This window comes from Sinocyclocheilus grahami, unplaced genomic scaffold, assembly GCF_001515645.1.
Source record: "Sinocyclocheilus grahami isolate Dianchi unplaced genomic scaffold, SAMN03320097.WGS_v1.1 scaffold634.1, whole genome shotgun sequence".
Taxonomy (NCBI): Eukaryota; Metazoa; Chordata; class Actinopteri; order Cypriniformes; family Cyprinidae; genus Sinocyclocheilus; species Sinocyclocheilus grahami.
Genome location: NW_015505813.1, coordinates 561,498 through 578,769, shown reverse-complemented (window position 1 = coordinate 578,769; position 17,272 = coordinate 561,498). Strand labels below are relative to the sequence as shown.

The following is a 17,272-nucleotide window of genomic DNA, read 5'->3' as shown; positions in this document are numbered from 1 at the left end:
CAAACCTGCAATAATTCAAGAATGAAACAACTTTCACATCACTTTATGAAGGTATACTTACATTAATATTTCTTATGCATTATTAGCATGCATCTCAGTGTGGCGTGCATGTTTTCGCTCCTCCAGATGTGTTTAATTTCCCACCTTATATCTGGGAGAAATCCAATTTCTCTCTCTCTCTCGCTCACTCTCCTCACACATACTTACCAGGCTGACAGGATGATTCTAGTCAGTGTATGGGATTGCTGTGACGCCTAGTGCTCAGTCTGTGAACGGAGATCAATACTTGGTGAAATGAGTCTGGTCGTGGCTCTAGAAATAACCCTCAGCCGAGATATGTTCCACAGAGAAAGCTATGTTAGCCACAGTGTCAGCTGCAATCTCCAGCACTCCCTCTCAGAGCCAGTCATAAAGAAGCTTCATAAAAAAGAAAAGAATATATCCAACTGAGTGTACAGTCCTGGAGAGGAACCTTGAATTGTATGGTGGCTATTCATATTTGGGCGAGTGAATATCCCTTGAAATGAGGAATTGTTTCTTGCAGGTTGTATTTCATACTTCTATATGTCAACAACAAATTTCCACATTCACACAGGATAATATGGTTGTCAGTAGGGCTGAAACGATTAGTCGATATTATTGACAATATCGACAATAAAAAATTGTCAACAAATATGTTTGTTTTCGAATAGTCATTTGATCGCATATGACTTAATGTAAGGGCCTGCAATAATGTGGTTTGACCAGTGTGGTGCTGTAGTGCAAGACAAATGCTAGAAACATGACTTTCAAAGGAAAGGTTGCTATCAAATAGGACACCTAGGTTCCTAACTGATGACGAAGAATTAACAGAGTAGCCATCAAGTGTTAGACAGTGTTCTAGATTATTACATGCAGAGGAGTTTGGTCCAATAATTAACACCTCTGTCTTTTCAGAATTTAACAGTTGGAAATTACTCAAATTACTCATTCCAGTGGCGCTGCTCCGAGGCGGGATACGGCAGCGCTAGAAACATGACTTTCAAAGGAAAGGTTGCTGTCAAATAGGACACCTAGGTTCCTAACTGATGACGAAGAATTAACAGAGTAGCCATCAAGTGTTAGACAGTGTTCTAGATTATTACATGCAGAGGAGTTTGGTCCAATAATTAACACCTCTGTTTTTTCAGAATTGAACAGTTGGAAATTACTCAAATTACTCATTCCAGTGGCGCTGCTCCGAGGCGGGATACGGCAGCATCTTCAGCGGTGGGGAAATAGGCCACCCCTGCCGTCGATTATATTGTGCAATGTGAGATCTCTTCAGGGCAAAATGGAGGAACTCCGAGTTTACTCTAAAGCATGCTTCGAGTACCGCACTTCCAGTCTGATGGTACTTACGGAGACATGGCTGCAGCAGGATATTCCCGATGCTGCGGTGGAGTTGGACGGTTTCTCGCTTGTACGGGCGAACAGGAATGCGCAATCCGGATAAAAGCAGAGGGGGTGGACTGATTGTGTACATGAGTAATGCCTGGTGCAAACAGTACCCAATTAAAGAGACAATGTGCTGCCCTGATGTTGAAATTCTATGTTTAAAAATTAGACCTTTTTATCTCCTGAGGGAGTTTGGCTGTGTGGTTGTTTGTGCTGCTTATTTCCCTCCTAGCGGCAATGGAGCAAGAAAAGCAGCCTGTATTGCGGATTGTGTCTACCAGCAACTACAATGTACACCCGAGGCGCCTGTATTCATTTTAGGTGATTTTAATCACTGCAAGCCTGAACTTTCCTTGCCGGGGTTTGAACAATATGTGAAATGTGACACACGGAAGGATAGAATCCTGGTGCTAAGTGCTATGGGAACATTAAAAAGGCTTATGAGGCCAGATCTAAACCACCTTTGGCCAATGCTGACCACAATACCATCTACCTCATTCCTACATATAAACCCATGCTCAAACGTAGCAAACCAGTAGTGAAAGAAGTAATAGTGTGGTCAGATGACGCTATAGAAAGACTAAAAGGTTTTTTCCTATGCACAGACTGGGATGTTTTTAATAACATGGACATTGATGAGACTACGGAGACTATTACGGACTAAATAAACTTCTGTGTGGATAATGTACTTGCTAAAAAGAATGTTATCGTATATCCGAACAAAAAGCCATATACAGTGTATCTAAAGAGCTGAAGGATTGCATTAATCTGAAAAAAAATCTGCATTTAAAGGGGTCATATGATGCGATTTAAATTTTTCCTTTCTCTTTGAAGTGTTACAAGCTCTTGGTGCATAAAGAAGATCTGTAAAGGTGCAAAGACTAAAGTTTCAAATCCAAAGAGATATTCTTTATAAAAGTTAAGAGTCAACCACGCCTACCTAAAACGGCTCGTTCTAACACGCCCCCACATGTCTACGTCACGATGTGGGAAGATTTGCATAACGCCGCCCAAATGTTCACGCAAAGAAAGAAGGCGGAACTTTTATTCTCGCTGTAGTATCGTTGCTGCCGCCATGACGTGAAGACCCTGTGTTTCATTGTGAAAGCGACACTACTTTGTTTGGCCTTCCAAAAGAGGACAATGTCCGCTTCATCATGCCTAGAGCTGATCCGTGCTGGTAGCTGAGGAAATACATCAACTTCATGCTGTGGATCGCCAGATTGGCTTTCACCGTGGATGAAGCAAAATCCAGCCCGAGGTCGTCACATGTGGTTGCCGCAAGCCCTCTAGCCCCCGGCCTCCGCTCACTCAAGGCCGCCGTGTGTGACTCTGTGTTTCGTTGTGAAAGCCAAACTACTTTGTTTGGCTTGGACACGACTAGAAATCAGTGGTTAAGTTGTATTTACAACACTGTTCCAAAACAGTTCAACCCAAATATTCAGATGTGTGCATCACATTTTATGGAGGACGTAACATTTCTGTCTCACGCATGAGGTATTCGACCAATCACAACACACTGGATAGCTGGCCAATCAGAGCACACCTCACTTTTCAGACCGATGAGCTTTGTAAAAATCGACGCGTTTCAGAAAGGCGGGGCATAGAGGAGAAACAATAATGTACAGTATGTGGAAAATAATGTGTTTTTTTAAATCATTCAAAAAGAGCTCAATTGTCAGTTAAGGCAAACTAGGGGACGACAGAAAGATATGATTGAGTATAATTTTACTACCCTGAACTCTAAAAATATGTTAAACACTATGATAGTTGTTACAAATATGGAACCAAGCAAACCATGTATACGTGTAATGGATGAGTTTGCTAAAGCAAATGAGCTGAACGATTTTTACCTTCGGTTTGAAACGCAGGATTTTTCGGATGAATGTTAAACGTTAAACAATCTAATTGTAGACTCTTTGGTATATGATGGGGATACTCGACTGGAGGTAGACAGTACCAAAGTGCAGTTATTGTTTCGTCAGCTGTATACAAAGAAATCTAAAGGTCCGGATGGGATCTCTGCCCGCCTTTTGAAAACTTGTGTGGTAGAACTTACTCCAGTTTGGTGTACACTTTTCCAATGTTCACTGGATTTACACAGAGTTCCTGCACTTTGGAAAAAATCTGTGATTACCCCAATCCCTAAGAAACCACACCCATCTGACAATAATGATTTTAGACCTGCAGCGATAACTTCGATCGTTATGAAATGTTTTGAGAAATACATGGTGACCTTACTGAAAAATGAAGTGACACCAGCTAGATCCATGGCAGTTTACCTATAAGCAGGGAAGGAGCACGGAGGATGCAGTAGGAGGTATCACTCATTTAGTTTTGAAGCATTTGGAGGACACTAAGGCATACGCACAACTCATTTTATCGATTTTAGTTCAGCTTTTAATTCACTACAGCCTTATTTACTGTTGGATAAATTAAAGAAGATGCAGGTAAATCCACTTATTATTAAGTGGTACTTTTCCTTTTTAACAAATAGAACACAACAGGTAAAGGTTAATAGGACAATATCGGATTCCAAATTCATTAGTACAGGAGCCCCACAAGGATGTGTGAGCTCCCCAGTCCTCTTCACATTGTACACAAACGGTTGTGTGGTTTTTGTGTCTACCCGCGCTATTTTCAGTCGTTTTCCTATGTGAACATGCGATAAATGTCTTTGACCATTCCTCTGCTTTTTGCTGTTTTCAGGGTTAAAATATTTTTTACATGTCTGTGCGTACCCTCAGCTGAAATCCTGCAGGCACCCCTGGTTAGCAACTCCGTTTGTTTGTCCGTGTAAGCAACAGCAACTAAGGGGGGAGGGGCTTACCGATAGGTCAATTGGGCTGAGCCCAGGCGCATAGGCTTATTTTAAATAATATAATTGTGACATCTGTCATGAGTTATTGAGCAGTAATGAGACTAGTCAGTAATAACAAACCTCTCTTCTTATTTTAATACCAGTTTTCTCCTCCTCTAGCATCACCTAAAACAATACAACTTCCGGTTCAAAATAGCAGTTTGTAACACAACATTACTCATGAACACAACATTTCCCCTTTTTTTTGAGAAACATACTACCTGAGGTAACTAAGCAACAATGGGCATTAGAAGTAACCATCCTCATTCTTTTCGAACAGTATTCAACCTTCTGACATTTAACAGTGTAACAACATGTTTGATAACAATGGCACAGATCATAAAAAACATTACATTAGAAACCTTTGAATCAGAATAGTGCATCAAAACTGTGTTGAGTTACAGCATTGCAGACCCATTCAATCAGATTTAAGTGACATAGTCATTCAACCAACTAGGCTTCTGAACATTACGCTTAGGTCTGGTGGCATTAGTGTGTGTATTGTGAGCATTGCTCTCAGCAGGAGTTGGTGTACATGGGAATGCAGTGAGTTGAGAAGCATTCCATGTTTTCCCATCACTAAGGATGCATGTACCCACCCCCAGTCTTTTGGTAACTGTGAGAGGGTCAGTAAACTTCTTGTGTCCCTTAAGTATATGCCAGGGTTTCCGTACCTGCACCTTAACCCCGCCTGGAAACAAGGGGTGCGAGCACTCCGCTTTTCATCAGCGTACGTTTTCATTTTGTGTTGCAGTCGTGTAACCCTGTGGCGAACAGGGAGGTCAGTGGGTGGAGGCACAGGAGCAGATGGCAAAACAGACAGCTTTGTATGAAGTTTGTATGAAGCACATGGTTAAACCGCTCTACGGCACCATTAGCTGCTGGGTAGTAAAGAGAGGAACGGTGGTGACAAATATCCCTTCCTTCTAGAAAAGCAGCGAAACCAGCAGATGTAAATTGAACACCGTTATCAGTGACTATGCTCAATGAATTTGAGCCACTTTCTGCCATGGTCCATCTGGCAGAGGCACTTGTTGGAGAGGAGCAGAATGTGACTTGGCAGTTTTGTCATTGAGCTGGCAGATGTCGCAGCAACGAACAGCATCATGAACCTGAGCATCCATCCCTGGCCACCAGTAGAGATTGCGAAGGCGTGGTTTGGTTCTCACCTCTCCCTGGTGTCCTTTGTGCGCTAGGGAGATCAGCACAGACTGAAGAGCAATAGGTGCAATTAGCCGTGAGCCACGGAAAACTAGGTTGTCTTTTACAGACAGTTCCAGTCGCAGTTTGTAATATGGTTGCAACTCCACATCCAGTCCCTTGGATGAAGGAGGCCAGCCATTGGAAATCTGTGTCAAAGTTTGGTTAAGACAGGGCAAGAAGCACATACAGCATCAACTTTGTCAGCAGACAAGGAACTACATGCGGCAGACAAAAATGTAACAAACTCCTCCTCGACATCATCAAACAAAGCTGACGCAGCAGTATCACCTGCAGGAGGAATGGATAGGGGCAGCCGTGACAGGTAATCAGCAGAGGCATTTTGAGAGCCTAAACAGTATTCCACATCATAATTAAATGACATGAGACATGCAGACCACCATGCAACACGGAGACCAGCATGGCCAACAGCCTTTGTGGTAAGCAGGGTTGTCAGTGCCTGATGATCTGTTCGTAGAGTGAAGCAGCGGCCCCACAAATATGTACGCCACCTCTCAACAGCCCACATGCATGCCAGCACTTCCTTTTCCACTGCGGCATATTTACACTCCGCTGTAGACAGTGTACGTGATGTGAAGGTCACAGTTCTTTCAACTCCATCTGGGCTGACCTGAGACAGTATGGCTCCCAGACCGTAGTCAGAAGCGTCTGTAGAGACAATCGTGTGTAGTGTGGGGTCGAATAATGCCAAAGCAGGACTGTTTGTTAGTAGTCGTTTTACTATGGTCAAACTGTGTTCAACCTCTTTTGACCAGCTGAATCCATTTGGGTTTTGCAGGCATGCGCGAACTGGAGCTACTGTGGTGGCAAAATCAGGTATAAATTTACTGTACCACGACATAAGTCCAAGTAAGGAGCACAAAGTAGATGCATCAAAGGGTGCCGGAGCATTGAATATCGCCTGTACACGTGACTCATCAGGAAGAAGACCTTTCGGCTGACACAGTCTGGCCTAAGAACAACATGCTTGTTTGGCGGAAGCGACACTTGTCTTTATTGAGCTGCTGGCCAGCGGCTTCCAGTCATTGTAAGACAGCTTGGAGTGCCTTGTCGTGTGTGGGCATGTCACATCCATGTACAATAATGTCATCAAGATAATTTTCAACCCCTGACAAGCCAGTTAAGATGATGGTCATCATCTTCTGAAATGCTGCCGGCGCAGAAGCTAGACCATAAGGAACACAGCAAAAATGAAACAGTCCATTGTGAGTAATAAAGGCTATCCTCATGCAGTGGCACTTGGTAGTAAGAATTAGTCAAGTCTATAGTAGAGAAAACAGTAGAGCCCTTTAGTGCAGAGAGCAGTTCATCCATATGTGGCATTGGGAAATAATCCACAATCACTGCTTTATTAGGCTCTCTGAGGTCAACGCACATTCTAATTTTCCTGACTTTTTCTGCATCACGACAATGGGTGACACCTATACAGAGGCGTCGATGCGTTCTATCACCCCTTCTGCATGTAAGCGATTTAATTCCTCTGACACAGTGCTGCGGACAGAGAGTGGAAGACGGCGAAGCTTTTGGCGCACAAGTGTGACAGTTTCATCTACCTTCACACAATGTATAAAATTCTTAGCACATCCAAACTCAGTTGACTCAGCGATAGTGCACTGAAGAACTGGCACATGGGAAGCAGGTGCTAGAATGGCATCAGGGGCAGTACTTGATTGTTTTCTATCCTTACATGCAGTGCAGACATAAGGTGCCTTCCCATGAGTGGTGTCCCTTTGTCCACAATGAAGAATGTAGCAGGAACTGAGTGCTATACACTACACAAGTCTGCAAGTCAGAAGTAGGTATAGTCACTGTGCTTGTAATGCTGGAAGTACAGGCTGAATAATCTGTGTACAGTACAGTAACTTCTGGTAACTTAATCTCACAGCCTTCGCGCTTAGTTGATTGCATGGATCGGCACAGTTTAGCGTAATGTCCAACCTTTTTACACTTCCTGCATGTTGCATTTGCGGCCAGGCAGTTTGCAGTGTTAGCTAAATGTGCCTCTGATCCACAGTGAAAGCATGACTTCCTCTTTCCCACCTGAGCAGAATTAAGAGATGCATGTGACGGTTTCCCCCTTATTCTGCTTTTCACTGCGTGCTGCACTGCTTGTACGGGGCGGTAACTTGGCGGGAGATTTGAAATGGATTTAGCCTGACTGGCAGCAGATTCAATCTGACTTGCTATCGTGACAGCTCTGTCCAGCATGAGATCAATTTCTAATAAAAGTCTCTCACCTATTCTTGGGCTGAGCACATTCTCTACTGGCTGATCACGAATCATTTTGTCAGTACTAGCACTGAACTCACATGAAACAGCAAGCTCCCGCAAAGCAGCAACATACTGTATAACTGTCTCGTGAGGCACCTGACAGCGTTTACGGAAAGCATGGAGTTCAGCTACTATATTAGCTTTTGGCACGAAGTAGGCTTTCAATGCATCCTCTGCAGCCTTATATGTAGTACCTGTGTTTGGCAATGAATAGAACATTGGTTGTCCTTCTGTGCCGAGGCAGTGAAGCAGTACAGCTCTTCGTCTTTCATCTGGCCAATTTTCCCCCATTGCATCAATGACTTGTAGGTAGTTTTCAAAAATCCGCAGCCATGTGCTGAACAGCATAGCAGGCTCACAGGCAAGGCAGGAAAAACTCGGAAAAGGCACGTTAACAACAGCCATCTTTGTGACCACGAGTCGCAGAAAAAACGAATCCTTGTCGCCAATTTGTGACATCTGTCAGGAGTTATTGAGCAGTAACGAGACTGGTCAGTAATAACGAACCTCTCTTCTTATTTTAATACCAGTTTTCTTCTCCTCTAGCATCACCTAAAACAGTACAACTTCCGGTTCAAAATAGCAGTTTGTAACACAACATTATTCATGAACACAACAATAATACTTTATACTTCTGACTCATCCTTTTCTTTATAAAAAAAAAGGTTTAAAGGTTCAGTCGTGAGGTTTATCACTTTATAATTTATTTTGTTTTTGTGAAAACTTGTATCTCAACTGTAAATCAATTGCTATTTTGTGGTCTACAACATGAAAGAAAGCCATTATAACATGTACATGATAAATGTAGAAACATTGGACACAACTATGGGGCATTATTGTGCAGCAGCAAGCATCACAACAAAACAAGAACCTCAAGGTTGATCTAGGTAAATGTGAGCAAATGTAGAGTGCCCCATTCCTATATTTTGCCCCTGAGTGGAGTCCACCTAAGGCTCACAGGCAAGGCAGGAAAAACTCGGAAAAGGCACGTTAACAACAGCCATCTTTGTGACCACGAGTCGCAGAAAAAACGAATCCTTGTCGCCAATTTGTGACATCTGTCAGGAGTTATTGAGCAGTAACGAGACTGGTCAGTAATAACGAACCTCTCTTCTTATTTTAATACCAGGTTTCTTCTCCTCTAGCATCACCTAAAACAGTACAACTTCCGGTTCAAAATAGCAGTTTGTAACACAACATTATTCATGAACACAACAATAATACTTTATACTTCTGACTCATCCTTTTCTTTATAAAAAAAAAAAGGTTTAAAGGTTCAGTCGTGAGGTTTATCACTTTATAATTTATTTTGTTTTTGTGAAAACTTGTATCTCAACTGTAAATCAATTGCTATTTTGTGGTCTACAACATGAAAGAAAGCCATTATAACATGTACATGATAAATGTAGAAACATTGGACACAACTATGGGGCATTATTGTGCAGCAGCAAGCATCACAACAAAACAAGAACCTCAAGGTTGATCTAGGTAAATGTGAGCAAATGTAGAGTGCCCCATTCCTATATTTTGCCCCTGAGTGGAGTCCACCTATTTGTGGATTTGTCAGCACGTCTTTACTCTAGAAATGTTATGAAAGCCACAAATGCACAGAAAGCCATTCACAAAGCTACATGAAGCGATCCATAAATGTACAGGACATGTGATTCACAAATGAATGTCAGGCAAAGCTGTGTTTTTGACATAAAAAGATATTTGTGAATATGTTTTTTATTTTCAAATCTAATTTTATTTATTTGTAAATCGAATTCACTTTAGTGAACCCTTACCATATATGTGTGGATCTCATTCTATTTATTTGTGAATATGTTTAATTTTTGTTAATCTTGTTACATTTATTTGTGGCTCACAATCTATTTATGGAATAATGCAAAAAAATAAAAAAACTATCTCCATAAATAAGACACACTTATGAAAAGTGCAAACGAAGCTGAACCAGTAGAGTGTGGGAAGGTTTTACAAAACTACAAACAAAAGATGCTATCATGTGTGAAAGCCCCAAAAAACTGGGGTGCCAAACTCACTTATATTAAACATAGAACTTTTATAAAAAAACAAATAAAAATACACCAAATAAATAAGAAATATAGAAAGTTTATTGGCAAAACAAATAAGAAAGTTGGAGGCATGGCATACACCTTGATGTAAAATAAAATAAATTACACAAAGTTTAAATAAAGTAAAAATAAGAAAACACTGTGGAACCAAATAAAGGGCTGGCCAAATCATTCTGGACCCCTCATACCCATGTCACTTCCTCTTTGAACTGTTGCCGTCTAGTTGGCACTACAGAGCAATGAGCACCAAAACAGCCAGACACAGGAAAAGTTTCTTCCCTCAGGCTATGAACAGTTAAATGTTCTCCCCACTGTGCAATAAAACATGTAATACAGACCTATCTATACTCATATTTATTATATCTATGTTATTTATTTAACATATCATACGTCTATCCACATTCCCTTGCTTAATTTTTACATGTGACCCTGGAGCACAAAACCGGTCTTAAGTCGCTGGGGTATATTTGTAGCAATAGCCAAAAATACATTGTATGGGTCAAAATTATTGATTTTTCTTTTATGCCAAAAATCATTAGGATATTAAGTAAAGATCGTGTTCCATGAAGATATTTTGTAAAATTCCTACTGTAAATATATCAAAACTTAATTTTTGATTAGTAATATGCATTGCTAAGAACTTCATTTGGACAAGTTTAAAGGCGATTTTCTCAATATTTTGATTTTTTTGCACCCTCAGATTCCAGATTTTCAAATAGTTGTACCTCGGCCAAATATTGTCCGATCCTAACAAACATACATCAATGGAAAGCTTATTTATTCAGCTTTCAGATGATGTATAAATCTTAATTTCGAACAATTGACCCTTATGACTGGCTTTGTGGTCCAGGGCCACATATAGCATATCTGTACAATGTTTATTGTCTTTTTGTCTATTGTGTATTGTTTTTGTATATTTAATTTTAAATCACTTATTTTTATTTTGTTGTCTGTGTCTTGTCACTTGTCATCCTGTCCTGTGCACTGGAAGCTTCTGACACCAAGACAAATTCCTTGTTTTTAAGCACACGTGGCAATAAAGCTCTTTCTTTCTGATTTCTAGTGGTAGCATTGCTAGTGTTCAGGAATTTTTTTTCTATTACAGTAATAATTGGATCAAATTGGTCTATTTTATATTAAGTGTCACAGTTGTCCTATGATGGCGCTGTTGTCCTCTCTCCTGCTCTCTCTCTCTCTCTCTCTCTCTTTCTTCTCTTTCTGTTTGTCACTGCTTTTGAATAATTCCTCTCCACCAAAATGGGTGATATTGTGCAGAACACAAAGCCTGTGCAATGATTATTCTGATGGATAGTACAACAATGAGACGAGTCATATGCTGTTGCTGATGGAAATTCTTCGACATTTTCCCTCTCCCCTAAGCTTTTGGCTCACCCCCTGAATCTGACACATCACTTTGCCAAGATTTGTTGCCACAGACTGAAATCAAGGTAGAGGGATATTTTCTTTTTATTGCCTTGAGAACAGATGAGATGAACGGTCAAGCATATGTTTTCCCCACTCCTTTTTCTCTCTGTTGGTTGCATTAAAGTGCTTTAGGGACTAAATAAATGCTACTCTATGGTTTAGATGCTTGGATGATTATCAAAACCAAATCAAATTTTAGTATGTAATCTGATTAGAGTCTTTTAACAACCACAGTGAGAAAGAATCTGGTTTTACAAGATATAACAGAGATATTTGAAGTGTTTTAAAATAGTCCTTTTCAGCCTAATTTAATTTCAGATGACTTTAGTGAGAAAGTATTAATGCATGTACAGTATATATATATATATATATATATATATATATATATATATATATATATATATATATAATACAAAAAAGAGAATAAAATGACATTTTAATATATTAATATGACCATAAACCAACATCAGAAAACGTGAATGTGAACAAATATCACATGAACAAACATTAATAAACATGAAAAAAGCAACGACATGGTCAAAGTCTTCAAGGTTTTAAATGTTTTTATCAGCTATACAGTTTTTCATCTCATACATGCTATAATTGACTGAGAGGTGCTTTTGTCCCCATGCAGATTCAGATGCATGGATTGCAAATTAATTTACATGACTTTTACATGGCCAGTCTACATTATGAATACTTGCTGTATTCAATGTGATACACAGTAGAATTTTTTAGAAAGTAAAATTCAAAAGAGAAAAAAAGAAGAATTAGGCAGAATCAATACATTTTTAATAATTCACTGCCATTGTGTGAATAATTTGTAATCATGTAATCCATAAAAAGTAACTGTAATCTGATTAATGAGCTTTTTAAAACATATAATCTAATTACAAGTACTACATTTTTGGAATCTGATTACACAATCCAGATTACTTGTAATCAGTTACTATCCATCCCATATATGTGCAAAAATATAAATTCTATGCAAGGTGCTTCCTTTCCTTTGAGTCTTTACTGTTCGTCTCAATAGCTATGTTTCCATCACCTTGTTTTAATGCGCATTTTGAAGTATCCCATGAGAAATGAGTGATGGAAATTCCAAATTTAGAAAAGAAATCCCTTAACAAAAGAGAAAAAAAAGAAGAATTCGGCAGAATCAATACATTTTTAATAATTCACTGCCATTGTGGGAATAATTTGTAATCATGTAATCCATAAAAAGTAACTGTAATCTGATTAATGAGCTTTTTAAAACATATAATCTAATTACAAGTACTACATTTTGGAATCTGATTACACAATCCAGATTACTTGTAATCAGTTACTATCCATCCCATATATGTGCAAAAATATAAATTCTATGCAAGGTGCTTCCTTTCCTTTGAGTCTTTACTGTTCGTCTCAATAGCTATGTTTCCATCACCTTGTTTTAATGCGCATTTTGAAGTATCCCATGAGAAACGAGTGATGGAAATTCCAAATTTAGAAAAGAAATCCCTTAATTCGCAAAAACTTTTTTACGCTTGCTTGAGGTGGTTTTTGACTTGTGCGAAAAAGGGTTAATGCGAATAATGGGAGATGGAAACGCATTTTGCAAATAAATCCTGCATGAGCGTTAAAAAAATCATGTGACTTTGCACTATGGGACAGCATAACCTGACTAACCAGTGGACCGATTTAGTTGCACAGCATCTGAAATGTTGTCATGGTCATTCTGAACTGCCTGAGCAAAGTCTGTCGTCAAAGTATTTCTGTAACTGCCTCCTAGAACGGTCTACCACGACTGCGTTCCCAAACAGCTGACATTCACCTCCGAAAGCAAGACTGCATTTATTGTGTTTCGTCTGCTCACTCAAAGCGCAAGTAATTAATTATATTTGAGAATTATATTCAGCGGCTTCTCTTACTTTTCTTAGTGATATTTAGTGCCAGTTTATCAGGTAGTGACGATTTTGTTCTCACTCCGAGTCGTTGGATGGAAACAGTGCTTGTTCGCAAATGTTTTACGTGATATTCCAATTTTGCGCATAAGTTAAATTCGCAACTTTGGATGGAAACCCGGCTAATGCCACAAAATAAATGTGAGACCATTCGTAATATAATGATGTAACATTCCAGCAATCTATGCAATGCAGTCTTTTAGTCTGAGCTTTAAATGGTAATTTAAAAAAAAAAAAATCAACTCTTCATGTTTGATGTCTTCCTGTGAAGCGCAAACCCAAACACCCTGCCTGAGATGTTTGATGTGCCAAATTTGAGCCCCACTGGCTCAGAAAGATTTGCTGACAGCCACCCTATTATTCCAGACACGGTTCCATTCTAGATGGCAAATTACAGGCCATCAAACTACATCAAAGAACATAGACATCCACACCTTAGCAGCGAAAGTCAGTGGTTTTGCTTTTATGTGTCTCTGTTGCTTGAAGAAGCATCGGTAATGTGTTACATTGCTGTACACAGATGTTGCTTAAGGCATAATCAAAGATAAGCACTTGAACTTTTAATAATTGTAATCCAGCTTAAAGGTGCAGTCACAATTACCATTGTTCAGTGATTTTTTGGGGGGGGGGGACCCAGTAATTTCAATTGGAATCCACTCAATCTAGAATTTAGTTTGAGATTTCATGCATATTTTGCATTGGGTTTATCTGTTGACCAACAGACAGCTACGTAGTTTGAAAGTGACTTCTGTGTTTTCTGTTGTCCATACTGTACATTGTTACAATATTAATAATGAATACACAATTGACCTTTATTGCCCCTCAAATTGTGCTAATTTGACTGCACCTTAAAAGTATAGTTCAACCACAAATTAAAACTTGCTGAAAATGTATGCACCCTCAGGTCATCCAAGATGCAGATGACTTTGTTTCTTAATTGGAACAATTAAGAAATGTAGCATTACATCATTTGCTCACCTATGGATTCTCTGCAGTGAATGGGTGCCAGGGGCGCGGGAAGATGTTTTCGGTTGGGGGTGCTGTGTGTGTCCGTGTTGGGTGAAATGAGAGAGGGGCGCGGGGAGGGGAGGGTGGGGTCACCTCATTTGACAACTCCACAAAGCACTACAAGTGCGTCGATATGAACACTCGTTTAAGTGGCATATACACACTGGGAAATTTGACTGCATATCACATTTTTGAAATTATCGATAGTAGTTGATCAATCTCGGGGGTTGGGCTGGGTCCGCTAGGCTTACTTGTCTCCGTGCTCGTGCTGGAGTTTGTTCACTTACGTCGGTGCTCGTGCTGGGGCTGGTGTTGGATGCTGATTTTGGAAAGTTTTTGCTGGGATGGGCATTTAAAAAAATCTGAAATTCGCTTTTGCGCCATTATCTCCTTGTATTAAAGTTAATCTTGTTTGCATTCTGTATAGTTCATGTTTGATACCACGCGCCAGTGCCACGTGTTCTTGAGGATTAGGCTAATCATCCCATATAGAAAACATCACAAGTAAAATGAATCATGTTTATAAAGATAAACATGGGTTTTTCAGAGATCATTACAAATAAATTATTAAATGCTAAAACTGAATAAATTTAAATGAACAAACTTGGCGTTGCATTTGCAACCATGTGAAAACAGCGGCTGCTGCAGCCCCCTCAGCACCCCTACTTCCCGCGTCCCTGATGGGTGCCATCAGAATGAGAGTCCAAACAGCTGATAAAAACATCACAACAATCCACAAGTGATCCTCATGACTCCCTATCAGTTAACATCTTGTGAAGCAAAAAGCTTCATGTTTGTAAATTCATCATTAAGACATGTTTAACTTCAAACCATTGCTTCCAATTAAAAAAGGTGTTCTCTATCCATAATATTGCATTCTCCAGTGTAAAAGTCATCTTGTCTGAATCAGGAGGAAAAATACACACATATCAAGCACTGTATACAAGCGATAACAGAACAGTTCTAAACAAATATGTCAGTGGATTTTGATGTTAGAGGACAACCGGGCATGGAGTTAGATGGATTTGTTTCTTACAAACACATAGCTTTTCACTTCACGAGAAGCTAATTGATTGTCTAGTTGTGTGGATTTGTGTGATGTTTTTATTAGTTTGGACTCTCGTTCGGACGACAACTTTGATTTTGATTCCATGGGGGTTTTAAAAGTTAAATAGTTTTACTGTTTATTGCATAAGATGTTTAGACAGTGTTATTTCAAAAAAGAAATGACTCAACTCTTGTTTATATTACATAATATTTCATGTCTCATATAGAATATCCGTAATACTCGGAAGTACTTGTCCATGAACTGTATGCATTCAGTCTAATCAAGATGGGCATGTTTCAAGTAATTTTTCTCCGAGTTTTGAACATTCCTTCCGACACAACTGTATGCATTGTGACACTGTAAGTCTGTGGGCACATCATTATGCTGAGATAACTTTGACAGTTCTCCATATTTTATTGTGAAAAGAGAACAGAGAAGTCAAATTTTAAGAGCTTTCTGACTTTTCTTTAGAACACTCAGTGGAAAATGTGTCATATCAGATCAACGTGAAGAAGGAGAAGATACAGTTTTAATGGGGAAAAAAAGAACTTTTTATCATCTTGGATTGTCCTCCTTGATCAGTTGAGTACAAAACAGTGAAATAAGCTTCAGTTTCTGTCAAGTTTAATCCTCTTTAAGAAATACAGAATGACTTCTGCTGTATTTCTGACTTCTGTTTCTAAGGGTTGGGTTTTTGGACTGCTTCGACCATTAGTACCTGTACTGAGAAATAAGAGCTTTGTTCTATTAAGATATTATTGATTTAGCTAAATCATATCCTTATTATTATTTCGCTATGTTTTTGTTGTATGGTTGTATAAAGTATCCAACATAAAATTAACTGAGAATGATAAGTAGTTTGCTTTAAATACATCCTTTCTCACCTCCGAGGTCTTGAACTTTTCAATTAGATACTTAACAGTTAAAATACTATTCAAAATAATTCATACTTCATAATTTTTTATTAGAATAATCTGATTTGTTAAATTGGAGAAAGAGGGAGATAAAACTGAATATCATAAACCTAAAGATGGTAGGATATATTGTGGTTTTGACTAATATGAGCCAATGGAAGCATATAAAAGAAATACAACTGGGCCCAATATATAGCCTTGCAGAAGCCCCTAAGTAATAGATTCAGGGGAAGAGGAAACATTTCCTAATTCTATTTTTGATAAACAGGACAGTTTTGAGGTTGGTTGATTATTATTTAGTGTAGAAGAGGTTGCACCACAGCAGGATGGTATGGTACCACTTAATAATTGTAATGTTTATGTCATGTGTATTTCTTTGCAAAAATGGCAAACTTTCTATAAAATGACAAAACAAAAAAAAAATGGAAAAAGGTAATATAATATTTAGTTTGACCTCCTGAGGACTTTTTGCTCCTCCTTTCACTAACCATTAGTCAAAAAACAAAATCAATTACTTTTTTACTGTGACATTGACAAACATTTTGTCTGGATGTTTCATTGCCACATTTTGCCTATGAATCAGAAAAGCTAAATGATGCCATGTTTTCTGTTCTTCTTTCCCTTCTCACAGAAGAAGTCAGTGATAGTGACCAGTCTGATTGTGGTGGTGTCTCTGTTTTTGGTGGTGATTAATTACTCAGAGAAACCCTACTTCCTGCTGCAGCCTGTATTTGGCCAGTGCTTCAGTAGAAACTGGATGTTCTCTCACCCGCCGCACAAAGCCTTCAAACCCCACCGCGGCTACCTCAGCGTCCCTGATCAGGAGGTGAGACTAGAACACACTTAAAACATTCAGTGGCTTGTCCTGGTTTTACACTTTTGAGCTGCGTTATATTTAAAAAGACAAAAACAGGTTTATTTTCAGTCAAAGAGAAAAATGTAGATTTCACGACCAATTGAACTGGACAATCACTGTGGATGCGGGTTCATTGAAAAGCAAGTTTACAGTAAGAAATATTTCAGTATTTCATATTTGTCACATTATCAATATCAGTATTATGCAATCAAAAGTGTGTAATAATGTTTTACAC

General features: G+C 39.1%; 1 protein-coding gene across 3 annotated transcripts in view; it reads left to right on the top strand.

Annotated features, from left to right (window-relative positions):
* LOC107558185 (alpha-N-acetylgalactosaminide alpha-2,6-sialyltransferase 3-like) overlaps positions 1-17,272 on the top strand; it is a 97,489-nt gene that overhangs the window by 20,708 nt on the left and 59,509 nt on the right. For 2 of the 3 annotated variants that reach the window (XM_016241807.1, XM_016241804.1), the window contains exon 2: positions 16,813-17,007. In XM_016241807.1, the coding sequence (XP_016097293.1) occupies positions 16,813-17,007 (195 nt within the window). The remainder of the gene's footprint in view (positions 1-16,812; positions 17,008-17,272) is intronic. The other variant, XM_016241806.1, reaches the window with a different exon arrangement.